The sequence below is a fragment of the Poecilia latipinna genome, unplaced genomic scaffold, assembly GCF_001443285.1.
Source record: "Poecilia latipinna isolate Pla-1442-1.1 unplaced genomic scaffold, P_latipinna-1.0 Scaffold1787, whole genome shotgun sequence".
Lineage (NCBI taxonomy): Eukaryota > Metazoa > Chordata > Actinopteri > Cyprinodontiformes > Poeciliidae > Poecilia > Poecilia latipinna.
In genome coordinates, this window is record NW_015114403.1 from 64,422 (window position 1) to 85,330 (window position 20,909).

Genomic DNA, 20,909 nt, shown 5'->3' on the forward strand with positions numbered 1-20,909 from the left:
TCCTGTGTGTGTGTGTGTTTCTCTGTGTGTGTGTGTGTGTTAATCTGCGTGTGTGTGTTAATCTGTGTGTGTGTGTGTGTGTTAATCTGTGTCTGTGTTAATCTGTGTGTGTGTGTTAATCTGTGTGTGTGTCTGTGTGTGTGTGTTAATCTGTGTTAATCTGTGTGTGTTAATCTGTGTGTGTGTCTGTGTGTGTGTGTTAAACTGTGTGTGTGTGTTAATCTGTGTTAATCTGTGTGTGTGTTAATCTGTGTGTGTGTCTGTGTTAATCTGTGTGTGTGTCTGTGTGTGTGTTAATCTGTGTGTGTGTTAATCTGTGTGTGTGTCTGTGTTAATCTGTGTCTGTGTTAATCTGTGTGTGTGTTAATCTGTGTCTGTGTTAATCTGTGTGTGTGTTAATCTGTGTGTGTGTTAATCTGTGTGTGTGACCTCAGCGACCTCTGCACGGCCTTCGGGAAGGACATGATGAAGCTGGTGGAGATGCGTCCGCTGATCAACGACCTGCTGACGGAGGGCCGGCGCTCCAAAATCGTCAAGACCAAGACGCTGGCCACCTGGGCCACCAAGGAGCTGCGCAAGCTCAAGAGCCAAGCCTGGTGAGGTTCTGAGGCCCGGGAGCCGGTTGTAGCGGTTCCGACCCGTCCTGTCTGCGGGCGGCGCGGAGCAGAACAAACTGGGTTTTCTCCAGCTTTGTTGTTTGATTAAACCAGAGGCGTCCTGCATGTTTGATTCTCTCCCTGGTGGCAGAAACAACATCCTCAGCAGGTCAGGCCTCTGATGATCCGTCATTTGATCCAGGTGAGTTCAACCAGGGAGAGACTAAAAGATACAGGCCCCCTCTGGTCCTCCGGGACCCCTCTGGGCCTCCGGGACCCCTCTGGGCCCCCCTGGATTAAACGGACCCACAAGATTACAGCAGAACTACTCGACCCAAATCAGCAGGTTCTGCTTGGCGGGCCGGACCTTTAAAAGGTCCAGATGGTTCAGAGTTCATTTAAGCAACAATGTATGGAGGCCTGAGCCTGCCAAAATTAACGATTAATAAGGAAATAAAATTGAAGTCATTCATTCATAAATGAATGAGGGAATGAAAAATTGCGTATATTTCTATATTTATCGGTTATTCTTTCTACTTTTATTTTTTTTATTTTGTCCTTTGTTGTTTTGTTTTTTCTCTCCTTGGTTCTTCTCATCCTTCCTGTCTCCAGCATCAGCCCTCCGTAGCGCTGGTTGGTGAATAACCGGATCAGAACCACTTCCAGCTGTTTTATTGAAGCTGCAGATCGTTGTTATGCTGGATGTTTGCTGCTGCTGTCGGCTCCATCTCTGCAGCTGAACTTTAACTTTCTACTGAATCCTGAACTGACATTAAAAAGTTTCAGAACTCGTCTTTGTGCCTGAAGTTCTGACCGAATCCAGATGTTCTGCTGTAGGTCCAAACGAGCGTTTAGTTGCATCCAAATTTCTCTAATTATTTCTTCATCTTGTTGAGGCCCATGATGCACTGCAGCGAACCGCAACATGTCCAGATGTTGAAATATTTCACAGGCGGAGCGTTTGCTCCGTAACGTAAACGACAGCAAAGATTTCACATATTAAAACTTTCACTATGTCCAAATGTGAGATTCTTTATGAAAAACTAAATAAATGATAATCGATCTCCTGTGCTCTGCAGAATTACTCGGCTCAGTCAGAAACGGCCAATCAGAGCCACCGTTGATCAGCTGCCAGGCCATCAGGACGTTATGATTTAGTAACTTAGGATTGTTTACTTTGATGCAGCCTGCATTTGACTCTGAATGAATGTCTCCTTCGTTACTAGACATTATTAGATGTCGGCCATGTTGAGATTAATTTGACTCATGTATAATTTAGGGTTCAGAGAATTTACTGTTGAATGTTTGACTGCAGGTTTTTCAGTTCTTCTGATTAGCTGCTGTTTTGTTGTTTGTTGCATGTTTGTTAATTCGGTGAATTTATTACCAGATCGTTTTTTATTTCACCAGATCACATAGCAGCGTTTATACCTAAAGCAACAAATAAATAGTCAGTCCAGTTGATCAGCCTCATTGGTGATCGGTATTGGAATCAGCAGCAAAACCCTGATCAGAACATCCCTAGTTAATGTTGGAGCTCTGTTCTGATTGGCCGTCTCCTCCCCTCCTCTCTGCTGATTGGCTCTCTCCTCTCCCCTCAGATTGCTGAGGTCTGGACTCGGAGCGACGTGAGGTCAGTGACTCGTCTGGAATGAACTCGTCTGTGGCAGCGCTGGCTGCAGCAGAGGAAGTGACGTGAGATGAAGTGAGATGAGTGTCTGTGTGAGCGCGAGAGATGATGACATCACACCACCTTCAGTTCCAGCTGGCGGCCCCCCCCCCCCTTCCTCTTCCTCCTGGACGGCCTATGGACTGGACTCTGACTCCTCCCCCTTAAAGAAACAAGCCCCTCCTTCGCCGTGTAGCTGGCCCCTCGTATGACATCATGATGACGTCACAGACCCGCCACCGCCCCCACGCTGGGGGAGGAGGGGAGGGAGAAACTTTTGTGGAATCAGATTAACGAGCGACTTTGTGGACTTCTTCTGTGGAAAACTTTAGATTTTTGTTGCTCTTACTTTTCTTCTTCTGAGCACTAAAACGGCGACCCGGGCCGGAAGGCTCCGCCCACTCCGGCGTTCCGCGCTCTTACCTGGCGACAGCAGCACTGGAGCCCTTCAGAGTAAAAGCCCGGTGCTGCGGAGCGAGTGCCAAATGGGAATAGTTTTAGCTGCAGGCCTGGAAGCGCGTGCTGTGAGCTGCTTCACGTTGATTGCCCCGCTGCACTGGGTCGGGATCGGGTCACTCACCGGTTTTTGCTTGTTTCAAAGATTTCAGAAAATTGAAGACGTTTGTAAAAGGTTCTATTTTTCCATTGCTATGATGAGAAAATAAATTTAAAAACAATAAAATGCTATGAAACATTCCCCGAGCAGTTCTGGTGATTTCGCTCTTCTTCTGGACTCAATCGTTCTGGACTCTGATTGGAAGCTGAACTCTGGCGCCTCCTGCTGTCGGTCTGTTTACTCAACGCCACAAAGAACCATGATTTCTCTCGTTTTTGTTTTGTTTTTTTTAAACTTCACGGCGCTCCTCTGGGTTTGTGAGCGTGCTCAGTGCGGTCCGACGCTGAAGGCCTCTTTCCAGCTCTTATTTTGTAAACCTGCAGCCGCTGCAGGCAGGATGGACTTCCTGTGTTGACATGATGATCCTGGAAACTCGATTACTGAATTGTGAATGATTTAAAGCCAATCTGCTTTTTATTTCATATTAAACTTTAGTGAACTAATAAAGTCTATATTGTACTGAACCTCCTGCTGCCTGTTCTGATGCTGAAATCTGATCTGAGAGCAGCTGCAGAGTGACGATGAGCAGCAGAACCGCTGCAGAGGTAAGGAACCCGCTCAGCTTCTGGGTTCCAGAACCTCCTGCTGATGGATGGACCAACGCGGGTCCCGGACAGAACCTACAGGAGAACTCTGCAGCTTTTTATTCTTTCATTTACTTCCTGGGCTGAAGGTCGGTCCACTTCCAGGAACACTGAATCCAGTCCTGGATTTCTTCTGAGGTTCCCTGAAACCCAGCCTGGTATCCCATCATGAGGTTTCAGCTGAGGTAAAATTATCTCAGTATAGCTATGAATATTCATCATGTTATGAAATACTTTCTAATCACAACACTGCTGTCTTCTAACAAGATGCTGTCGGGCCTGGATTGGTTAATCGGGAGAACCGGGCCGTTTCCCTGATTTCTCTCTTTGTTTGGGTCCTAAGGCTGTTTATGGCAAGTTGTTGTACCATAAAATCATTTTTTCTGATTAATATTTCACATATCTTGAGTTTTGACTGGACACCACTACACTGAATATATGATATGCACTTTTGGAAAAAAGCTACATTTTAAAGCAACTCTGGCGCTGAATTGGAAATATTTTAGAAAAATACACCGAATTACAGAATAAGTATGATGGACATGTTTATTTAACATAAGATTAGAATTACATGAGTTTAATAATTGGGCTGGTCTGAGGCCTCTGCATACCGTCTCATAATATGAAATATTGTCTCCTACAATTATTACATTATATTATTACATAAACTGTCGCAACTGGCTAGCTGTCCTACCCTAACTAAGATACTATGACATAATATGTATCTCAGTGTTATGCAATACTACCTCATGTACTATGATGAGAAAATAAGTTTTAATGAGGTCACTAAATCCGTTATTTTTTATCAAAGTGGTAGAAATGGATTTCCGTAGGCTTGAATAGATGGATAACAGAATTTACATATTGTTATCCATTAATTTGATGGCTATTTTGCCATCAAATTAATTAGGGGTCAAAGGTAATTTTATAATGAACTCATTCATTCAGGTTTATCTGCATATTAACACTATTATCAAACACTAGCGGTAGTTCATTAGATGGTTTGTAACCATAACAACGAAGCTACCTAAGCACAACAAGCCAATGGTGAGCTCACTGATGCCTCCTTGTGGCATGGAGGAGAGGATAAACCCATAGACATAATATAAGAGGATAAACCGTAATTCACGAAGCTGAAGTTGGTTTCCATTTCTAGCTTCCAATAGCTAAAGGGCCATTCCACCTAATTTTTCACTACCTTCCGCATCTTTAATCAACTCTAGTTTAAAAACTACAACACCTAGACACTTCAAACCTGGACTAGATTATTCTGCTCTAATAGAAGAATATTTGAAACCATATTTGGGATTTTTGAAACCTTTTTCTGATTTGTGAAACTTCAATAAATGTTGATTTGACCACTTTCTTGTATCTGGATCACACTAGAACTGGTCTAATTCCAAATCTACAACACCTAGACACTTCAAACCTCGATCAGACCTTCTGCAGAAGATCTTTCCTTCAACAGGCATCACCATCTACAATAACTCTTTGAAGAATTAATGAGTTACACCAACATTTAGTTTCCCATTGGGATTAATAAAGTGGTTTTGAATTAGAATTAAATTTGAAAAAAAAAAAAAAAAACTGCATGGAACAAGTGTGAATAGTAATCTGATCTTTAGTGAAGTTTCACAAATCACATAAAGGTTTTACAAATCCCAAACATGGTTAGAAATATTCTGTTATTAGAGCAAAAATAATTTAGTCCAGATTTGAAGTGTCTATGTGTTGTAGTTTTTTTAATTAGAGCAGCTCTAGTATGAAAGAGATGAAAAAAATTGTGAAAATCAAACTTTATTGAGTTTTCACAAATCAAAAAAAAGGTTTCACAAATCCCAAACATGGTTTTAAATATTCAGCTTGAAGAGAAGAATAATCTAGTGTCTAGGTGTTGTAGTTTTTAAACTAGAGTCGATTAAAGATGCTGAAGTTAGTGAAAAATTAGGTGGAATGGCCCTTTAGCTATTGGAAGCTGGAAATGGAAACCAACTTCAGCTTTGCTGTGCAGAAGAATCATCTGTATATCTGTTCTGTTAGGGATGGAGATTTGTCTCCCTCTGGCGGAAGCATTCTCAAATTACACCACCTTTCTATCGCTTACAGCGACAGCCAGACGTTTTCAGCTCCGAATGTGAACTACTGGCAACCAAATCAAAACGTGTCACAACACTGTATAAAACCCGGCAGTCCCGCTGGATATCACAGTTGAAAGTGTGACCAGGGAGGGCGGGAAACGGATGCAGCTGTGATGGCCGAGTGGTTAAGGCGTTGGACTTGAAATCCAATGGGGTCTCCCCGCGCAGGTTCGAACCCTGCTCGCAGCGATGCGTTGTTTTTAATTTCAATTTTGGATTGACAGATAATCTGAGAATTAATCTGATCTGCCTCCAAAGTCCTTGAAAAACAGAAATATAAACGTCTCAAGGATAATGCAGAGAGACACATGAGATTTTAGAAATAATATTTTAGCTCCAAATAATTGATTCCTAAAGAGATGTCAACTGATATCTTATAAAGCGTTGCATGATTGACTATTTATTTGGATAAAAATAACACTACACTACACAATTAGACAGGCATAAAAATATGTAGCACAATCTGAAACTGTGTTGAAGCTATGGATCATCTTTTAATGGTGTGAAGCAGTCAGGGATCCAAAGTTAACGTTTTCTTAGGAAAACTGTCTTAAGTCAGAGGCTTCTTCAAATTCACTGTAATACAGACCGCTACAAGATATCGTTCCTGCCAACAGTATAACCCTGTGAAGAATTTGAATTAAAGTGTTACAACATTAAGTTTCTCTTTGGGATCAATGAAGTATTTTTGAATTTGAAATTTGAATTTAAAGAAAATTTTCTGATGTAAGAGAAACTTACAACAAAACCTATCGTTCAGTAAAACATGGCGGAGGTTCTGTCTTGGTATGGAACTCCAGTTCAGTATAGCATAGTACCGTCACAGATTTACTAAATTAATGAAACAGAAAACCTGATAACAATCTGCTTAAAAATATTTTAGAAATTCCTGCGCACAGCTCATCCTGGAGGATCCCAATGAATCTGGCTTTAAGATTTCCCGCTTCATCCACTTCTGTTTACTGGCACATTATTTATGTCCTCCAAATACTCAAACCATAATAAAGACAGTTTAACTTCTGTCAAATAAACAAGCAAGAAAGAAACAAAAATAATTGAACTAAAAACAGACAGGAGACAGGAAAAAATTAATAAATGAAAAGGTAAAAAAGTAATGAAGATCTTATTTCCTTCTGTTCAGAAATACTTAGTATGATATTACCTAATATTTTAAATAATCTTGAAAACCTATTTAAAAACAAAAGTAATTACAAATTATAACTGATAAAATGTAATAATAATAATAATAATAATAATAATAATAGCAGCTGATCGGCTCTCCAGCCCCGCTGATCGATCGGCTCTGATCGATCAGCGAAGCCGCCTGCGCAGCTTCGCTCCCCGCCCTCCTCTTCATCACATCCCGTTGTCTCACTGGAGGATGACTCGGTTGGAGGCTAGCGGCTAACCGGGCGGGTTTCTCATGCCCCTTGTTGTTCCGTGGTGGTCCCGTGGAGCCGTCCCCGTCCCAACCCGGTCCGGACCGCAGTGTGCGCCGCCCGGAGCGGCCCGGAGCTCGGCGCGGAGATGCAGCAGCTGTTATGTAAGAGCGGAGCCGCTAACGTTAGCCCGCCGCCATGAATGACGCGCAGCAAGAAATGTCTCCGGACTTCGTCCTGATGCGGCTCGTCTCCGCCGCGGAGTACGACCGGCTGGACGAGCCCGACGACCTGATCCGGTCCGGAGGCGGCGGGTTCGGACCAGTGAAAGCGGCGCTGGGACACCACGGCGGCGGGTTTGATGTGGACTCCAGCGGCCCCTCAGCAGGCCTCGGATCCGCATCCCCGCACTACAGTTCGCCGCTCCCCGGGAAGGGAGAGCTGGAGGGCGGTCTGGGGTTGTCGCAGGGCCCGGCGAGCTCCGAGGCGCCGCTGTCCCCGCCGCCTGAGGACTTTGCCGCAGCGGCGCAGCGGTTCGTGGACGGTTCGGGCGGACACGGATCCAGGGCACAGCTGATGGTGTTACAGAACCTGCTGCGGTCCGGATTGGAGCAGCCGTCGCCAGCTGGGTTCTTGCAGGAGGAACCAGAGAGACAGAAGCTGGAGCCGGGTCCAGGTTCGGGTTCTGCTAGCACAGCTGGTTCCCGACCTGGAGGCGGGAAGGAGCAGAACTCTGGCTGTGTCCCATCCCCGGAGGAGAACCTGCAGTGGCACCCGGTCGTCAGACTATCCAAAGGGTCCGACGGGCCTCAGAACCCCCCACCGGTCCCTGCCCTGGACCCGGAGTCCATCCCCATCCTGTGCCACCGACACCGGCTGGCCAAGTGGCCCCCGGGTCTGCTGGACCAGGCCCTGCGCCTGGGCCTGCTGGAGCTCAGGAGAACCTGCCCGTCTGGGGCTGAAGACCCGGTTCTGGTGCTGGCCCAGAAGCTGGGTCAGCTGGGCGAGGGCAGGGAGGGATTGGGTGAGGGAGATAGGGTGCCGCTCTCCCCTCGCTGCTCCTGTCACAGCATCCTGGCGGCGGGTCCTGTTGCCCCTGGAGACGACCCCAGCGACACCAGCGACGCTCTGCTGGTTCTGGAAGGCCTGGGGTCTGAGCAGGTCGGAGAGCTGCCGCAGGGGGGGGGCCGAGACGGCGAGGAGGAAGCTGGGGGGGGCGACTTTAGGGGGCCGCCAGGGGGAGCCGGAACCGTGTTCAGTGCCGGGACGCTGAGCGGCCTGATGCGACAGGTCCACAGACTGGCCGAGGAGGCAGGCGTCTGCACCGAGCCGACATGCCGCGCCGCCGCCACCCCCCCTGCAGCGCCACAGGGCCCCCCGGCCACCGGTGCCGCTCCCCCTGACCCGGGTCCGCGCCCGCAGCACCAGCACCAGTCCCGGTCCCAGCCGCAGAGCCGCGCCGCCACCCCGAAGCTCGGCGTGGCAGCGGGTGGCGCCGGGCGGGCTGCCTCCCCCCTGACGGTCCTGGAAGGGGGGAATGATAGGACGCCGCGGAGGAAGTCGAGGAAGGGGGGGTCCCTGAAGGTCCGGCTCAGCAAGCTGTTCAGAACCAAGAGCTCCAGCGGCGGGTCGGGCGGCCTGCTGGACAAGCGACCGTCGCTGGCGTCCTCCACCTCGTCGGGGGGGAGCCTGCTGGACGTGTGGGGGTCCACCTGCAGCAGCACCGACCAGGACAGGTAAGATCCCTCTGTTACCATGACGACGGCACCTTTCAGAGCCTCATGGAGGCTGATCTGATTTCTCCAGACAAATTGCTGTTCCTCTGAAGGCTTTAACGTGTCAGAAGTCAGGCAGCAGGTCAAAGGTCAGGTCACTGAACCAGTCCGGCTTCTTGGAGGAAGGAGAGGCGACACTTCTGGAACAAACCAAATTCCTCCTCCCAGCTGTGAAGCACGGCGGTGGAGAGGTGATGGTCTGGGTGGACCCTGATCTCTGAGTCCAACCGTCCTTACTGGGACCTGTTGAGTCCAATAGTTCAGTCCCAGTCCAAACTGGGACTCCACCAGTTGATGGGTTGAAGAAGACAGCGGCCGGTTCGTCCCGGGGCTTGATCAGCCTGGAGGCCACCAGGCTTTGCTCCCCCACCAGGCTGAATGTTGGTAAATCAGGTTTTTATTCACCAGTAACAGAAAGACGGATCAACTGGGTTTGTTTCCAAACCGTGACGCCCGCTCATGCGCCTCAAACTTCAGTAACTGAACATTTTTCAATACAGAACCAGGGTGGTTCTGGTGGATTACGCTCGGCCCGACCACCGGCCTTAGTAGGATTCCAGGGGGAACCCCTGCAGTGGACTAGTCAAAGTCCTTTAGTTTCCACGCCAACTGGTGTTTTTGATGATGAGTTGTTTCTAAACAGTGCTTGTGTCAGCCAGCTGAGCGGCAGTTCTGAACCAACTCGGGTCCGTTTGGTTTATTTGGTTCGTTAAACCTGGAGAACTTAACGACAAACCGCAGCTGTAACAGACCAGAGTTCGCCTCGTTACAGAGAACCGGGCCGGTTCTGGTCTGGACCTTCAGGGAGTCCAGCTGCAACCTCCAGAAACTGAAGCAAGGACTGCTGACCGGTTCTGGAGGTTCTGCTGGTTCTGGATCTGAATCTGGTTGTTCTAGTTTTAGTTTTCTAAACTCTGGTCTGTCATCTTTTTGCTCATCTGATTCTGGACTTATCTGGTTCTGTTTAGTAACAGAGCCCGATCCAAGGTTCTGTTCATCAGAACCACCAGCGCTGGCTCAGTTAAGACCCAGATGTTCTGCCTGAAACCGGACCTTGACGGTTCGTCTCCGTTCTGTTTACATCATCAGAACGTTTCTATTTCTGCCGACCCAACTTCATACGGCTCCCGCGCAACTTTTCCCGCAGCTGTTGCCATGGTGACCAGCAGTCTCACTGCTCAGCACAGAGAGAGAGATGGGAAGTTACCATGGAGACAGCATCCTTCTCTCAGACCTCAGATAAAGCTTGTCTCCATGGCAGCTGTTTGGGGTTCCCATAGGGAGGGTTTGGGTCAGGTATGACTGATGACAGAGCCTGGTAACCATGGAGATTTCCAAGATGGTGGCCTGAGAGTGGCTGATTGGTCTGTTGACCCATCAGACCAATCTGATGGCTTCGTCATGTGGAAGCTGTTCAGTGTTCATGTTGTTGTGCTAACCGTTGTTCTGTTGTCTCCAGGCTGCAGGTGTCCAGGCCTCACAGTGCCTTCTCCCCGGTGCCGTTCACTCCTGCTTTCACCGGTGAGTTCACCTGGTCAGGTGTGGGCAGCAGGAACACTCTGTCAATGTTACAACCTGTTGCTCAACAGCCATGAGTCATCATGGGGTTTCTGGTGGACCAGGTGTTTGGGTGAAGATCACTGAGATGTTAACGAGTCGCTGCAGCTGATTGGTTGGAGGCAGTGATGCGGATCAGGGTTCTCCTGTTTCTGTAGACATGGCGGACCGCCAGGCTTTACTTCCATCCAATCAGAGCACTCCTACCAAACAAGTGAATCCGCTTGAATAAATAACAAACAGTAACATCCAGCAGGTGAAAGCACGGCACCAAAACACAAGTGCAAACAATTTATTTATTTTATTTGCCTTTTTTTAAGGCTCAGTAGTTTAAGTACAGTTAATCATGTCAGATAACAAATAATTACCTCTTCATGCTTTCAAATTTCCTGATAACTCGACCACCGCGATGAGCGAGATCTGAGGGAACCCTGGAGCTGTTAGCTGATTGGTTCAGAGCGCTGACGTAGCTGTTAGCGGATTGGTTCAGAGCGCTGACGTAGCTGTTAGCGGATTGGTTCAGAGCGCTGACGTAGCTGTTGGCTGATTGGTCAGATTTTAGTCCATGAGTCCAGCAGTTCCTGGTTTGCTTTGTGGTTTGTTTCACCTTTTTCACACATTTTAGGGTAAAAAGTAACAATAACTCCAGGGTGAGGCGTATAAAGTTATAAAGTAGTTTGTGTCACAGCCTGGTAACCATGGAGATTTCCAACATGGGCGGCAGCCCTGTTTAACGCCACGGCGGATCGGTTCTGTCGTCCTTCTGGCTCCTTCAGCTCAGCTGGTTCTGAAACACCGAGACGTTTGGTACCGATGCTGGGTCGGTTTTGTAGGAGGTTGAGTCGCCATGACAACGACCCCATTAGACAGGTTAAAAACACATCTGGGCTGTTTGTGGGTCCACAAGGTTCTCCTTTAGAACCGCAGGTAGGAACTCGGGATGAACCTCAGCAGCTTCATCTTCATCACCTGTCACGTGCGACGCCTCCTCATCTTCATCACTCAGCTCTTCCTCTCTGCTCACTAACCCCTCCCTCCTTCCTCTGTCCAGGTGAGACGGTGTCTCTGGTCGATGTGGACATTTCTCGCAGGGGGGGCAGCGCTCAGCACCCCCCCACCCCTCCCCCCCCTCCCAGGCGGAGCCTCAGCCTGCTCGGTACTTCCTCTTCCTCTTCCTCTTCCGTCCTCTCCTCTGATCGGGTTGCTCTCATTGTCGTACCGTCACACATCCTTGAAACTCTTAGAAAGACTTCAATTAATTTGTTCCCTATTAAGGCCTTAAAATATTCTAATTTCATTACAAAGTATGTGAGTTGACCTTCACGGCGTCACTCAGAGTTCCTACATTGGTCATGATGGCAGGACTATTTGATCTCATGTTGTCTGAGGGATTTTCTGTCAGACAAAGTTTTGGTCATACACAGACATCTTCAATCTGTCCTGTGACTCAAGGCGGTTGAGGCTACCGCTAACTAGCTGCTAATGTACCTTTGCTAACCAGCCAGCTAGCTAGCTGACATTCTTTGTGTCAATCATGGCAATGTGCAACTTTATCGTCAGTTTGCTGGACGATGTTTCCATGATGCTACGTCCGTCCTGTGCTAATCGCTCGGCACTACTGCGGTCTAAAATGTGCATTTTCTTCTGTACATTTCGGTCATGATGCAGGTTTTTTTAATCAGGAATCAGGAAGATGGGAATGCTGCCGTCAGGCTCCGATAGTGATGAAAGTCTAGAATGTTTCACGGATCATTCTGATCCATCTGGACCAAACTGGCGGTCCGGATAATTCAGAACCGCTGGGCCTCCTCTCACAACTGTCTGTCTCTGACCTGCAGATGATTTCGGGGGTCCTCCACAGCTCCAGGGGCCGTTCACGGAGCGCAGCGCGGGGGCCTCCATGCAGTCTCTACCCCCCCGGCCGCTGGCGCTGCACCCGACCCTGAGCACCATCCAGCACAGCCTGAGCCTCAACGGTGAGACCCGGACTGCTCCGCCCCAGTTCCCGCTGCATTTCTGCTTCCAGCAGCTCCGCCCATACTGGGCCCACTGGTTCGAGTCCAAAGCCAAACTGATCCGGATCAGTTCAGAACCGCTGCCGAGGTGTTTAGCTACCAGAGCTGGATAATAAATCCAGGAGTTTTCCCTTTATAACGAGAAACTGTGTCCTTAAAACAAGAAAACCTTCTAAGTTTCCTTCTTTTAACAATATACAAAACTTGCTAGAAGTACATTTTTATCTTGTTTAAACAAAATGTTAAAAACTCGTAATGAGTTTCAGATTGTGCTCCTGAATTTATTTCCAAACTCTGGCGGTTAAACACTTCATCTGATTTTAATTTAAAACGTTTCCAGCTCTGGATAAATATGGAGGAATAAGTTCTGCAGACTTAAAGTTTTGTTTAAGGCTCTTTTTCCCACCTGACAGTCGAACAGACTCGATTGGGGATCATAATTGCAACATTTGTTACATTTTCAGGACTGTAGTTTCCATTCATGCTGCACTGTGTCAAACGACTGAAACAAACTGAAAAACCTGTTCCCCTCCTGGCCTGTGGGGGCGCTGCACCAAGAGCTACTGAAGGAATCGACACAAAAACCTCTGAAGACCTGAGTGGAGACTGTTTCTGATGGGACTCCACAACATGCAGGCTGCTCCTGGGTGGAACAGCATCTGGAAACTTTTCCTTCCCGTCTCCTGAACTTCCACTTGTCCTCAGCATGTCACGGATTTGGATGTATTTATCTCAGTGCTTCTGTACGAGGGAATCCCACTGCCTCCATTTCACATTAATTAGCTTGATAACTTTGTTTTTGTGAGTGGTTCGATATATTTTCTTCTGACCATATTTGTATGAGAGCCTCTATCTCCTCTCCTCCACATCTGACCATGAGCCACTTTTTCCTCTAATGGTGGAAATGCACGTTTGTTACGGTTGTATTTACCCAGAATGCCCTGCACTGTAGCTCACTTCCTGCTTTTGGAGCGGTTTCTAGTCAGGTTGCATTCAGACATGTTTTCAGCTGGACCGGGTCCGAGGTTTCAGGTGGATCAGTTACATTCTCACCTCTAAACACCTCTAACCCTGGGCTGGTGTGAATTCACCCGGGAAGCTAAAAATGGGTGAAAAACCTGGAAACAAATAATTCAGTTAGATTTTTAAATGAGAACATAAACGTTTTATTCTTCATTTTCATTTTAGTAAAGGAAACATTACGTCATCGTTGCTACTAGACAACAAATGTTTTTATGATTTAAATGTTTTTGTCCAGTTGTGACTTCATCACTGCTCTGTGGCTCCTTCAGGAAACAAACTTTTCTTTGACAATCGATTAATGAAATAATCAACAGTTATTTATATAGTTGATTAATTATGATTAGTCATGGTTCATCTGATTAATCAGGATTAATTGATTGTAAAACAAAATTAATTGGTACTAAAGTAAACAATTATATTTATAACCAGGTAATCACGCTGACCTATTGATCCTGTTAATCGTGATTAAATAAATAATCGATTAATCATATTAATCGTTTCAGCCCGATCTGGTCCGATTGTAACTCGGGTCTGTTTCTCTGCCCAGACACGTTCCTGCGGGGTTTGCCCCGCCCGGTACCGCTGCGACCCGACGGCCAGAACCCGCCGCCCCGGCTCGCCCCCCGCTGCCCCCTCAGCCGGCCCGACGCCGGCAGCTTCGCCACCAGCCTCAGGGAGCTGGAGAAGGTGGGTGTGTCTTCCTGCGCTCTGATTGGATGTTGGTGGCGAGGAAGGGGGCGGAGCCTAACGGTTTGGGGCGTGTTTGCAGTGCGGCTGGTACTGGGGTCCGATGAACTGGGAAGACGCAGAGATGAAGCTGAAAGGGAAACCAGACGGATCGTTTCTGGTGCGGGACAGTTCGGATCCACGCTACATCCTGAGTCTGAGCTTCCGGTCGCAGGGAGTCACACACCACACACGCATGGAGCACTACAGAGGTACCACACACACACACACACACACACACGCCCAGGACCCCGCCGGCCATGCGTGACCCGCTGACCTCTCCGTCCGGCAGGAACCTTCAGTCTGTGGTGCCACCCCAAGTTCGAGGACCGCTGCCACTCCGTGGTGGAGTTCATCGAGAGAGCCATCATGCACTCCAAGAACGGAAAGTTCCTCTACTTCCTGCGCTCCCGAGTCCCAGGTAGGAACCAACCCGTCTCACCTGCAGAACCTCCAGAACCGGAGCCTCAGCTCAGGCGTCCCGACAGCCTGCAGCTGCTTCTTCCAGGTTTTCATGATTATTTCTGGAAGTTTTTTACTTCAAAATCACAGATTTTGTGGTTAAACTTTAGAAATATTTGGAAGGAATTTTGCAGTATTTTCTCCACTTATTGCAAGGAGAGCAAAATAATTCTGACCCCAGTAAAATACCCTTTAATTATCATAATGAAGTGATTTGGGTTTCTAGATGGAAGTATCGGGTCGGTTCCAGGCTCAGAACCAGAACATTACACAGAAAACTGCAGGTTTCTCACGTTTCCGTTTTTACTCTGATGAATGCAGAGTAAAGTCATCCAGTTTCCTTCAGCCTGGATCGGCGGTTTCCTGGATTTCAGACTTTTCTTTGGTGATTTAAATTTATTTTCGGATGGCCGATTATTTTATTTTAATTCTTTTAAACTCCAGGCAGCGAATCAAAAAACAAACAAAAAAAAACTCACCTGGCTTGTGTCGACACGGTTTGACCTGAATGCTGCATCTCTCTGTTGCCATGGAGACACAATAAGTTCCTGTTTCCTTTATCGAATGGATGTGTTTACCTGTGTGTGTGTGTGTCCAGGTCTGCCTCCGACTCCGGTCCAGCTCCTGTATCCGGTCTCCAGGTTCAGCAGCGTCAAGTCGCTGCAGCATCTGTGTCGCTTCTGCATCAGGCAGCTGGTCCGCATCGACCACATCCAGGAGCTGCCGCTACCTACGTACGTACCTGCAGAAGCCCCGCCCCCAGCCAGTACTCAGGGGAGACGGGAAGTCGCAGAGCAGAAACAGAAGTGAAATCGTCCAATCAGCAGCAGCTCGGCTCAGAGAGGAAGCCACACTGAGCTGCTGATTGGCTCGTTGGATCATTACCTGAGCTGCAGGTAAAAGGCGTTTCCCTCTGTCCTCCAGGCCGCTCATCGCCTACCTGAGGAAGTTCTACTACTACGACCCGGAGGAGGAGATAAGCGCGGCGCTACCGGACGGGAAGGAGGCCAGGGAGCCCAGCAGCCAGCCAGGGGTCCGGTCCCAAACGTAGCACCGGAACCGGGCCGGACCGGGACGCACCTGGAGCCCACCCACAGGTAGAACCCGACCCAGAGCCCGTCTGCACTTCCTGTTTCCATTTCAGGGATTAAAACTAGGGCTGAAACGATTCCTCGGATGATTCGAGTTCCTCGATTATTAAAATTACTTGGTTAAAATTTTCCTGCCTCTCAGCTTCGTTAGTTTATGTTTTATCATTTAGCGCGCCGTGTTCCGGCCGGAACATTATTTGCGTTGCACAGAGCTCCGACTTCCGCCTCCGAGTTGTGACGAAAGCTAAGAGCTATCATCATAATGTCCAATCTTCAAGTTCGGCCCGCGGGGATTTTATTGATTAGTGATAATTCCGGGTTTTCATCGTTTTCGGGGAACCAATAAACTTCCTTAAATGACCGGAGCGATCCGGGAGTCCGGCAGCCTTTCTGCTCCGGAGCTGCTGGTTCAGAGCTGAGGAGGATTTCTACAGGTAGAGGCTGAACACGGCGGGCGGCTGATGCTGACCGTGGAAGAGCAGCTTTAGGACGAACCGACGATACATTTACATCATCCCGGTCTGAACCAACGGGAGGCGGAACATGGCTGGTAGAGGAGGAGCCGTAAATATCCCGTTTTGCCCCCCCGGTCTTACTTCGTCTGCCCTCCAACCCCAAACCCCCCAATCCAGGAGACATTTCCCGTATTGTCAAACCCAAAGCTTGGCAGGTTTGGACCAAGGTCAGAGTTCATCTGTTAAACTCACTGAAGATGAACAGAAACTAAAAGCTGGATCATTTTCATCAGCGTATCTGTGAGCCTCTTTATTATTACATATAATTTCAGATCTTTGTATAACTTTTCTTCAGGTTAACTTAGAAATGAGCTGTTATTGTTACAGGTTAGTTTCTGTTAGGGAAGCTGAAAAATGGACTGATATGATATCTGATAGAAACACTGCTGTTATGGAAGATTTACCAATATTTTATCATTTTATTTATCCGATTACTGGATTAATCGTAAGGATAATCGATAGATTACTCGACTACTAAAATATTGGTTTACCTCAGCCCTAGTTGAAACAGAGACGATCTTCCAGGAATGTGGATTATTTTCAGGTTCCTCTTCGCTGCTGCTGATAGAAAACCTGATTTTGGGTTTTCTGCTGGTTCAGGTTGAGCACCAGATGAGCCTGACGTGTTCAGAGCAACATGACCTGAATCACTGCAGTGAAACAGATGCTGGGCACCGACTGCATGGCCTCCTGCTGACCACCAGGGGGCGCTCATACCATAGAAACTTAATGGCGATCCAACAGCAGGATGCCTGAAGGTCACGATCCACAACATGACCTTCACTTCCTCACCTCAGTTTATGCATAAAGGACATAAAGAGCACAGGCGTTAACCAGCAGGCTCTGCTGTTCAGGACAGTGAAGCAAAATAAGAAGAAAAGACATTTAAGAGTAAGGTTAAAACAAATGCAAATATAATCCATAAACTTATAGAATAATCTCAAACTGAATCACAGACTACAAGTCTCAGTGGGCCGTCAGAAGATCTAAGCAGCCATCTTGGAAAAAATGGCTGGTTGATCAACACATGAAAAGTTTCCATCAGAGCAGAATGAGAAACAGCCTGAGAGCTGCAGCAACAACTTTGCTGCAGCTTGGCGGGACGTTGAGTCTGTCTGAAGATGTAACCGCTGTGAAAGAGCCAGAGGTACGGAGGCTAACGGGTGCAAAATGCATCAAACAGCCAATGAGCTGAAGGGAATCTGAGGTTAGCCAATCACAGCAGCTCTTCCTCTGTGATGTCACAGTGCCTTAGATTAATGATGGCTTCCTGATCTCGTGATGTAATGCAGCGACTGCAGGTCGTCATGATAAGACCAGAGCTATTCTGTGTGTCTGAAGTCCAGCAGGAGAGCAGACGGTTCTGGTTCTGGTTCTGGTTCTGGAAGTGTGAACTGTCCCTTCAAATGCTGTTTTCTTCCTGCAGGTCTTTTTTTCTCTGCTCTCTGGACTCGACCACTGAAGGACGTTCAAACACTCAAACTGGACTCTGACTGCGGCCAATGGGCTCCCTCCGCTCAGTCTGGTATTCGGGCGGGTTTCAGATGATCCTGCCTCCTCTGATTGGCTCGCAGGGAGTCGCCAGGCGAGGGACAGGGGATGAGGAGACTCCGCCTCCTTTTTGATGTCATCACTGATCAGCTGGACTGAAGCGAGCGTGACGTCGCTGTCGGGAAGGAGAGGAACTGTCGGTCGCCTCCAGGATCCCAAAAAATTCTGCGGAGCTCGACGTCCGGAACGGGGAGGGTTCTGTTGGTTCCACACGGATCATATGTTTACTTCCCTTTCTGCTGGAGCCTCAGCAGGGGGCGCTGCTCGGTGGTACCATATGTTGATCAGCTGCTCTGATAATCAGCTAATCATCATTCAACTTTTAAATCAGATATTTTGAATCTTTAATTACATATTTAATTTTCAGACTTTTCTGCTTTTAAAAAAATGTAAGGATATTTTTTTGAATCGATGAACTGCAGCTTTAAACTGAAAGACCTGATGATGCAGGTCAGGTATTTACTTCTTATCCTGAAGTTTAGTTTATTTCTGCTATTAAATTTTATGGTTCTGATAACCGGAACCGAATTAAATCATCTGTCAGCTAAAAGTGGGCAGGGCTTAAAAGAGGAAGACAACCCTGAGGAAGGATCTCAAAACCCAAACATGAGGAAGAAGATTTGGGTTTAAATCTGCAGCTCATGTCTGACCCGGTCAGTCTGTTCTGTTCTGCTGTTTGTCTCTACGCTGGATTATCGATATTAATGAACCTTTGGATGAAACCATCGTCATGATGCTTTTTCTCTGACTCGTCCTGCTGCTGCTGCGTTTGATTCAGGTACGACGGCAGGTGTGGAGGGGGCGGAGCCTCTGTGAAGGGGTGATGATGATGAAGCTGGTTGGTGTAAAAGTTTGTGGTTCCAGGAACCAGAACCTGTTCAGAACTTTGTTTGTTTCGTCTTCAAACAGAAGCCGATTCTTTGCCTTTTCAGCTCTTTGATTTTTAAAAATTTTCAAATTTAAAATGTAATTTAAATTTTAAATGCCTAGCTATTCCTATTTTTGAAAGCATTAGCTAAAATTAAAAATGTAACTTTTATTTCACCAGGCGAAACACTATGAACAATTTCTAATGTGGAATGTCAGCCTGAAATGAAGGTACAAAATATGTTCCAGATATGAAATTAAAGAGAGAAGCATTTTTTACATGTAGATTTACTTTTATTTAAGCAGTTTTAAATAAACACTCCTATTTTTAGGTGTTAATGGATTTAATTTCCTGTCACTATTTCTCTATAATTCTACTTCATTTCTTGAGATTATTGATTATAGTTTTCTGGAGCTTCTTTGTGAATAGAACCGACCCGGTTCTGGTTCCTCCATGTAGCACCTTTTGTTAGCATCAGAGTTCCCGTGGATAATGTCAGAGAAACTTTTTTAAATTCAGTTCTCCGGGTTGTTTGGGAGAAATGTGCGGATTTGTCCGACCTGTTTGGACTCATTCCTGGTTCTGAGGGATGAAGCAGCGACAGATGGATGATGTTCAGAACTTTTCCATCTGTGGTTTTCATTTTTTTGGAGATATTTGGAACTTTACTTGCTGTTGGGAATAACATCCAGATCCTGGAGGCGACAGTCGCGCCGCGACGGCAACATTACCAAAAAACTTAGAGCAGGGTTACCATGACGACTACTGAGCTACAACCATGTCAACATCCTACTGTTCGCTCTCTGGGAGGACGGATTCAGACTCTGGGAACTCTGGGAAAACTGGAGGCGGGACCCAGACGTCCTGCTTGGACTCTTCCATGATGTCAAACAGTTGTAAATGTTGACTGAAGACGTTGTTGTTGGTGTGGAGGAGCAGTAATGTGTCGTTGTTGTGCCGTCACCTGTTAATAAAACACGGTGGGACTGAAAGTCTGTCCTCAACGAGACGAAAACCTTTATTTAATTTTTAGTCTATGGGTCACAAAATACAAACGTTAATAGAAATGTAAACGGAGAATTCAACTGAAACACTTTTAATGAACAAACTGTCAGAAACAAACTGATGTAGCAAAAAAATCCTCCCTGCAGGTCAGAGGTCACCCCTGCCTGAAACGGATCTGTTCTGTTGTCCCCACACCCAAATACTACAGCTTATGACAAAAGAAGGTAAAGTTACCCTTAAAACATATTTTTAAATTCTTTAAGCTCTGTTTAAAAGTATATAGATTTCAGTTTCATTTACAGATTTAATATAAACACATTTTCATAAAATAATTTTAAGGATAAGCTTCTAAATAACTAACACTACTAACCTCAGATTAAGATTAACTTTAGGATGAATCTACTATAATAGCAATCGTTACAGGATGCAAAAACTATCTCAACACAGACTTGGAGGGTTCATTGGTTGAATGATGCATGCAGTACCAGCTCCCACGAACAAGGGGTCGCCACTGAGGTAAAGCTAATTTTATTTATATAGCACATTTTCCAGCAACAAGGCAATACAAAGTGCTTTACAGGAATCAAAATGAAATGCAAACAAAATAACAAACCAAAGGAAAGAGAAATAGGAGTTTCTGCATTATAATCTAAAAATTAAGAAGTATGATCTTGGTCTAAATAGTGAGTACTCTTAAAAAAAAAAAAGGTAAAGAGTTTCTAATCTAATTTCTTTTCTGGGTTAAAAGTGAGTACTCCAGAGTTTCTAAATAAAAGTGTCATGATGTGTGGTTAAGTGAAGGTGAGGTAGATGCTGTGGACCCAGGTTATGGTGAGAAAAGTGATGATTTAATGATGAATACACAAGGAGTACAGAAGTCCAGGCAGCACAGGTGAGCAGAAGGCTAGGAGCTCAGACTCTGGTCGCAACTGGGAGACAGGAAACAACGACAACACGACTGAAGACACAACCTACAACAAGGACCCGACAGGGAGCAAGTGACACAGGTGGGAATAAATACACAGGGAAGGTAAACAGGAGAATGAGTGACAGCTGTGGAAATCAAGGGGTCAACAAGACAACACAGAAACTTAAATAGGTTAATTAAATCCTCACAAAAAGGGGAGAGGACACATTAGTTCAGACAAAACAAAGACATGAGTGAAGGCGGTGACATCACAAGGCCATGAAACCACGTTGCTCAGCCTCCCGGCAAAGTCCGATAGAGGTGTTATCAAGGAATGATGTCCTTGGGAGCACTCAGCTCCACAGCTGCATGGATACAGGAGGGGGTGAGGAGGGAAGAGCGTTATGTTTACATATCTTCAAGGAGATTAGA

The 20,909-nt window shown here is 46.7% G+C and overlaps 2 protein-coding genes and 1 non-coding gene across 4 annotated transcripts in view; all 3 read left to right on the forward strand.

Annotated features, from left to right (window-relative positions):
• Positions 1-3,345, forward strand: part of kpnb1 (karyopherin (importin) beta 1) — a 32,746-nt gene extending 29,401 nt beyond the window's left edge. The window contains exons 21-22 of the mRNA XM_015061195.1: positions 435-596; positions 2,198-3,345. Of these exons, the coding sequence (XP_014916681.1) occupies positions 435-596; position 2,198 (163 nt within the window). The 3' untranslated portion in view covers positions 2,199-3,345. The remainder of the gene's footprint in view (positions 1-434; positions 597-2,197) is intronic.
• A 2,365-nt stretch (positions 3,346-5,710) lies between these two features.
• trnas-uga (transfer RNA serine (anticodon UGA)) lies at positions 5,711-5,792 on the forward strand. Its single transcript has one exon. It is a non-coding gene; the product is annotated as a tRNA-Ser (tRNA).
• A 1,098-nt stretch (positions 5,793-6,890) lies between these two features.
• On the forward strand, positions 6,891-19,575 carry LOC106965229 (suppressor of cytokine signaling 7-like). Of its 2 annotated transcripts, XM_015061196.1 has the most exons (10): positions 6,891-8,718; positions 10,217-10,278; positions 11,366-11,470; positions 12,153-12,290; positions 13,900-14,039; positions 14,122-14,290; positions 14,371-14,499; positions 15,139-15,274; positions 15,465-15,637; positions 17,573-19,575. In XM_015061196.1, exons 1-9 carry the CDS (start codon positions 7,181-7,183, stop codon positions 15,589-15,591), a joined length of 2,544 nt encoding a protein of 847 aa, XP_014916682.1. In that variant the 5' UTR covers positions 6,891-7,180; the 3' UTR covers positions 15,592-15,637; positions 17,573-19,575. The 2 variants fall into 2 exon arrangements, with proteins under 2 accessions (XP_014916682.1, XP_014916683.1); XM_015061197.1 differs by lacking the exon at positions 11,366-11,470.
• The last annotated feature ends 1,334 nt before the right edge of the window (positions 19,576-20,909 follow it).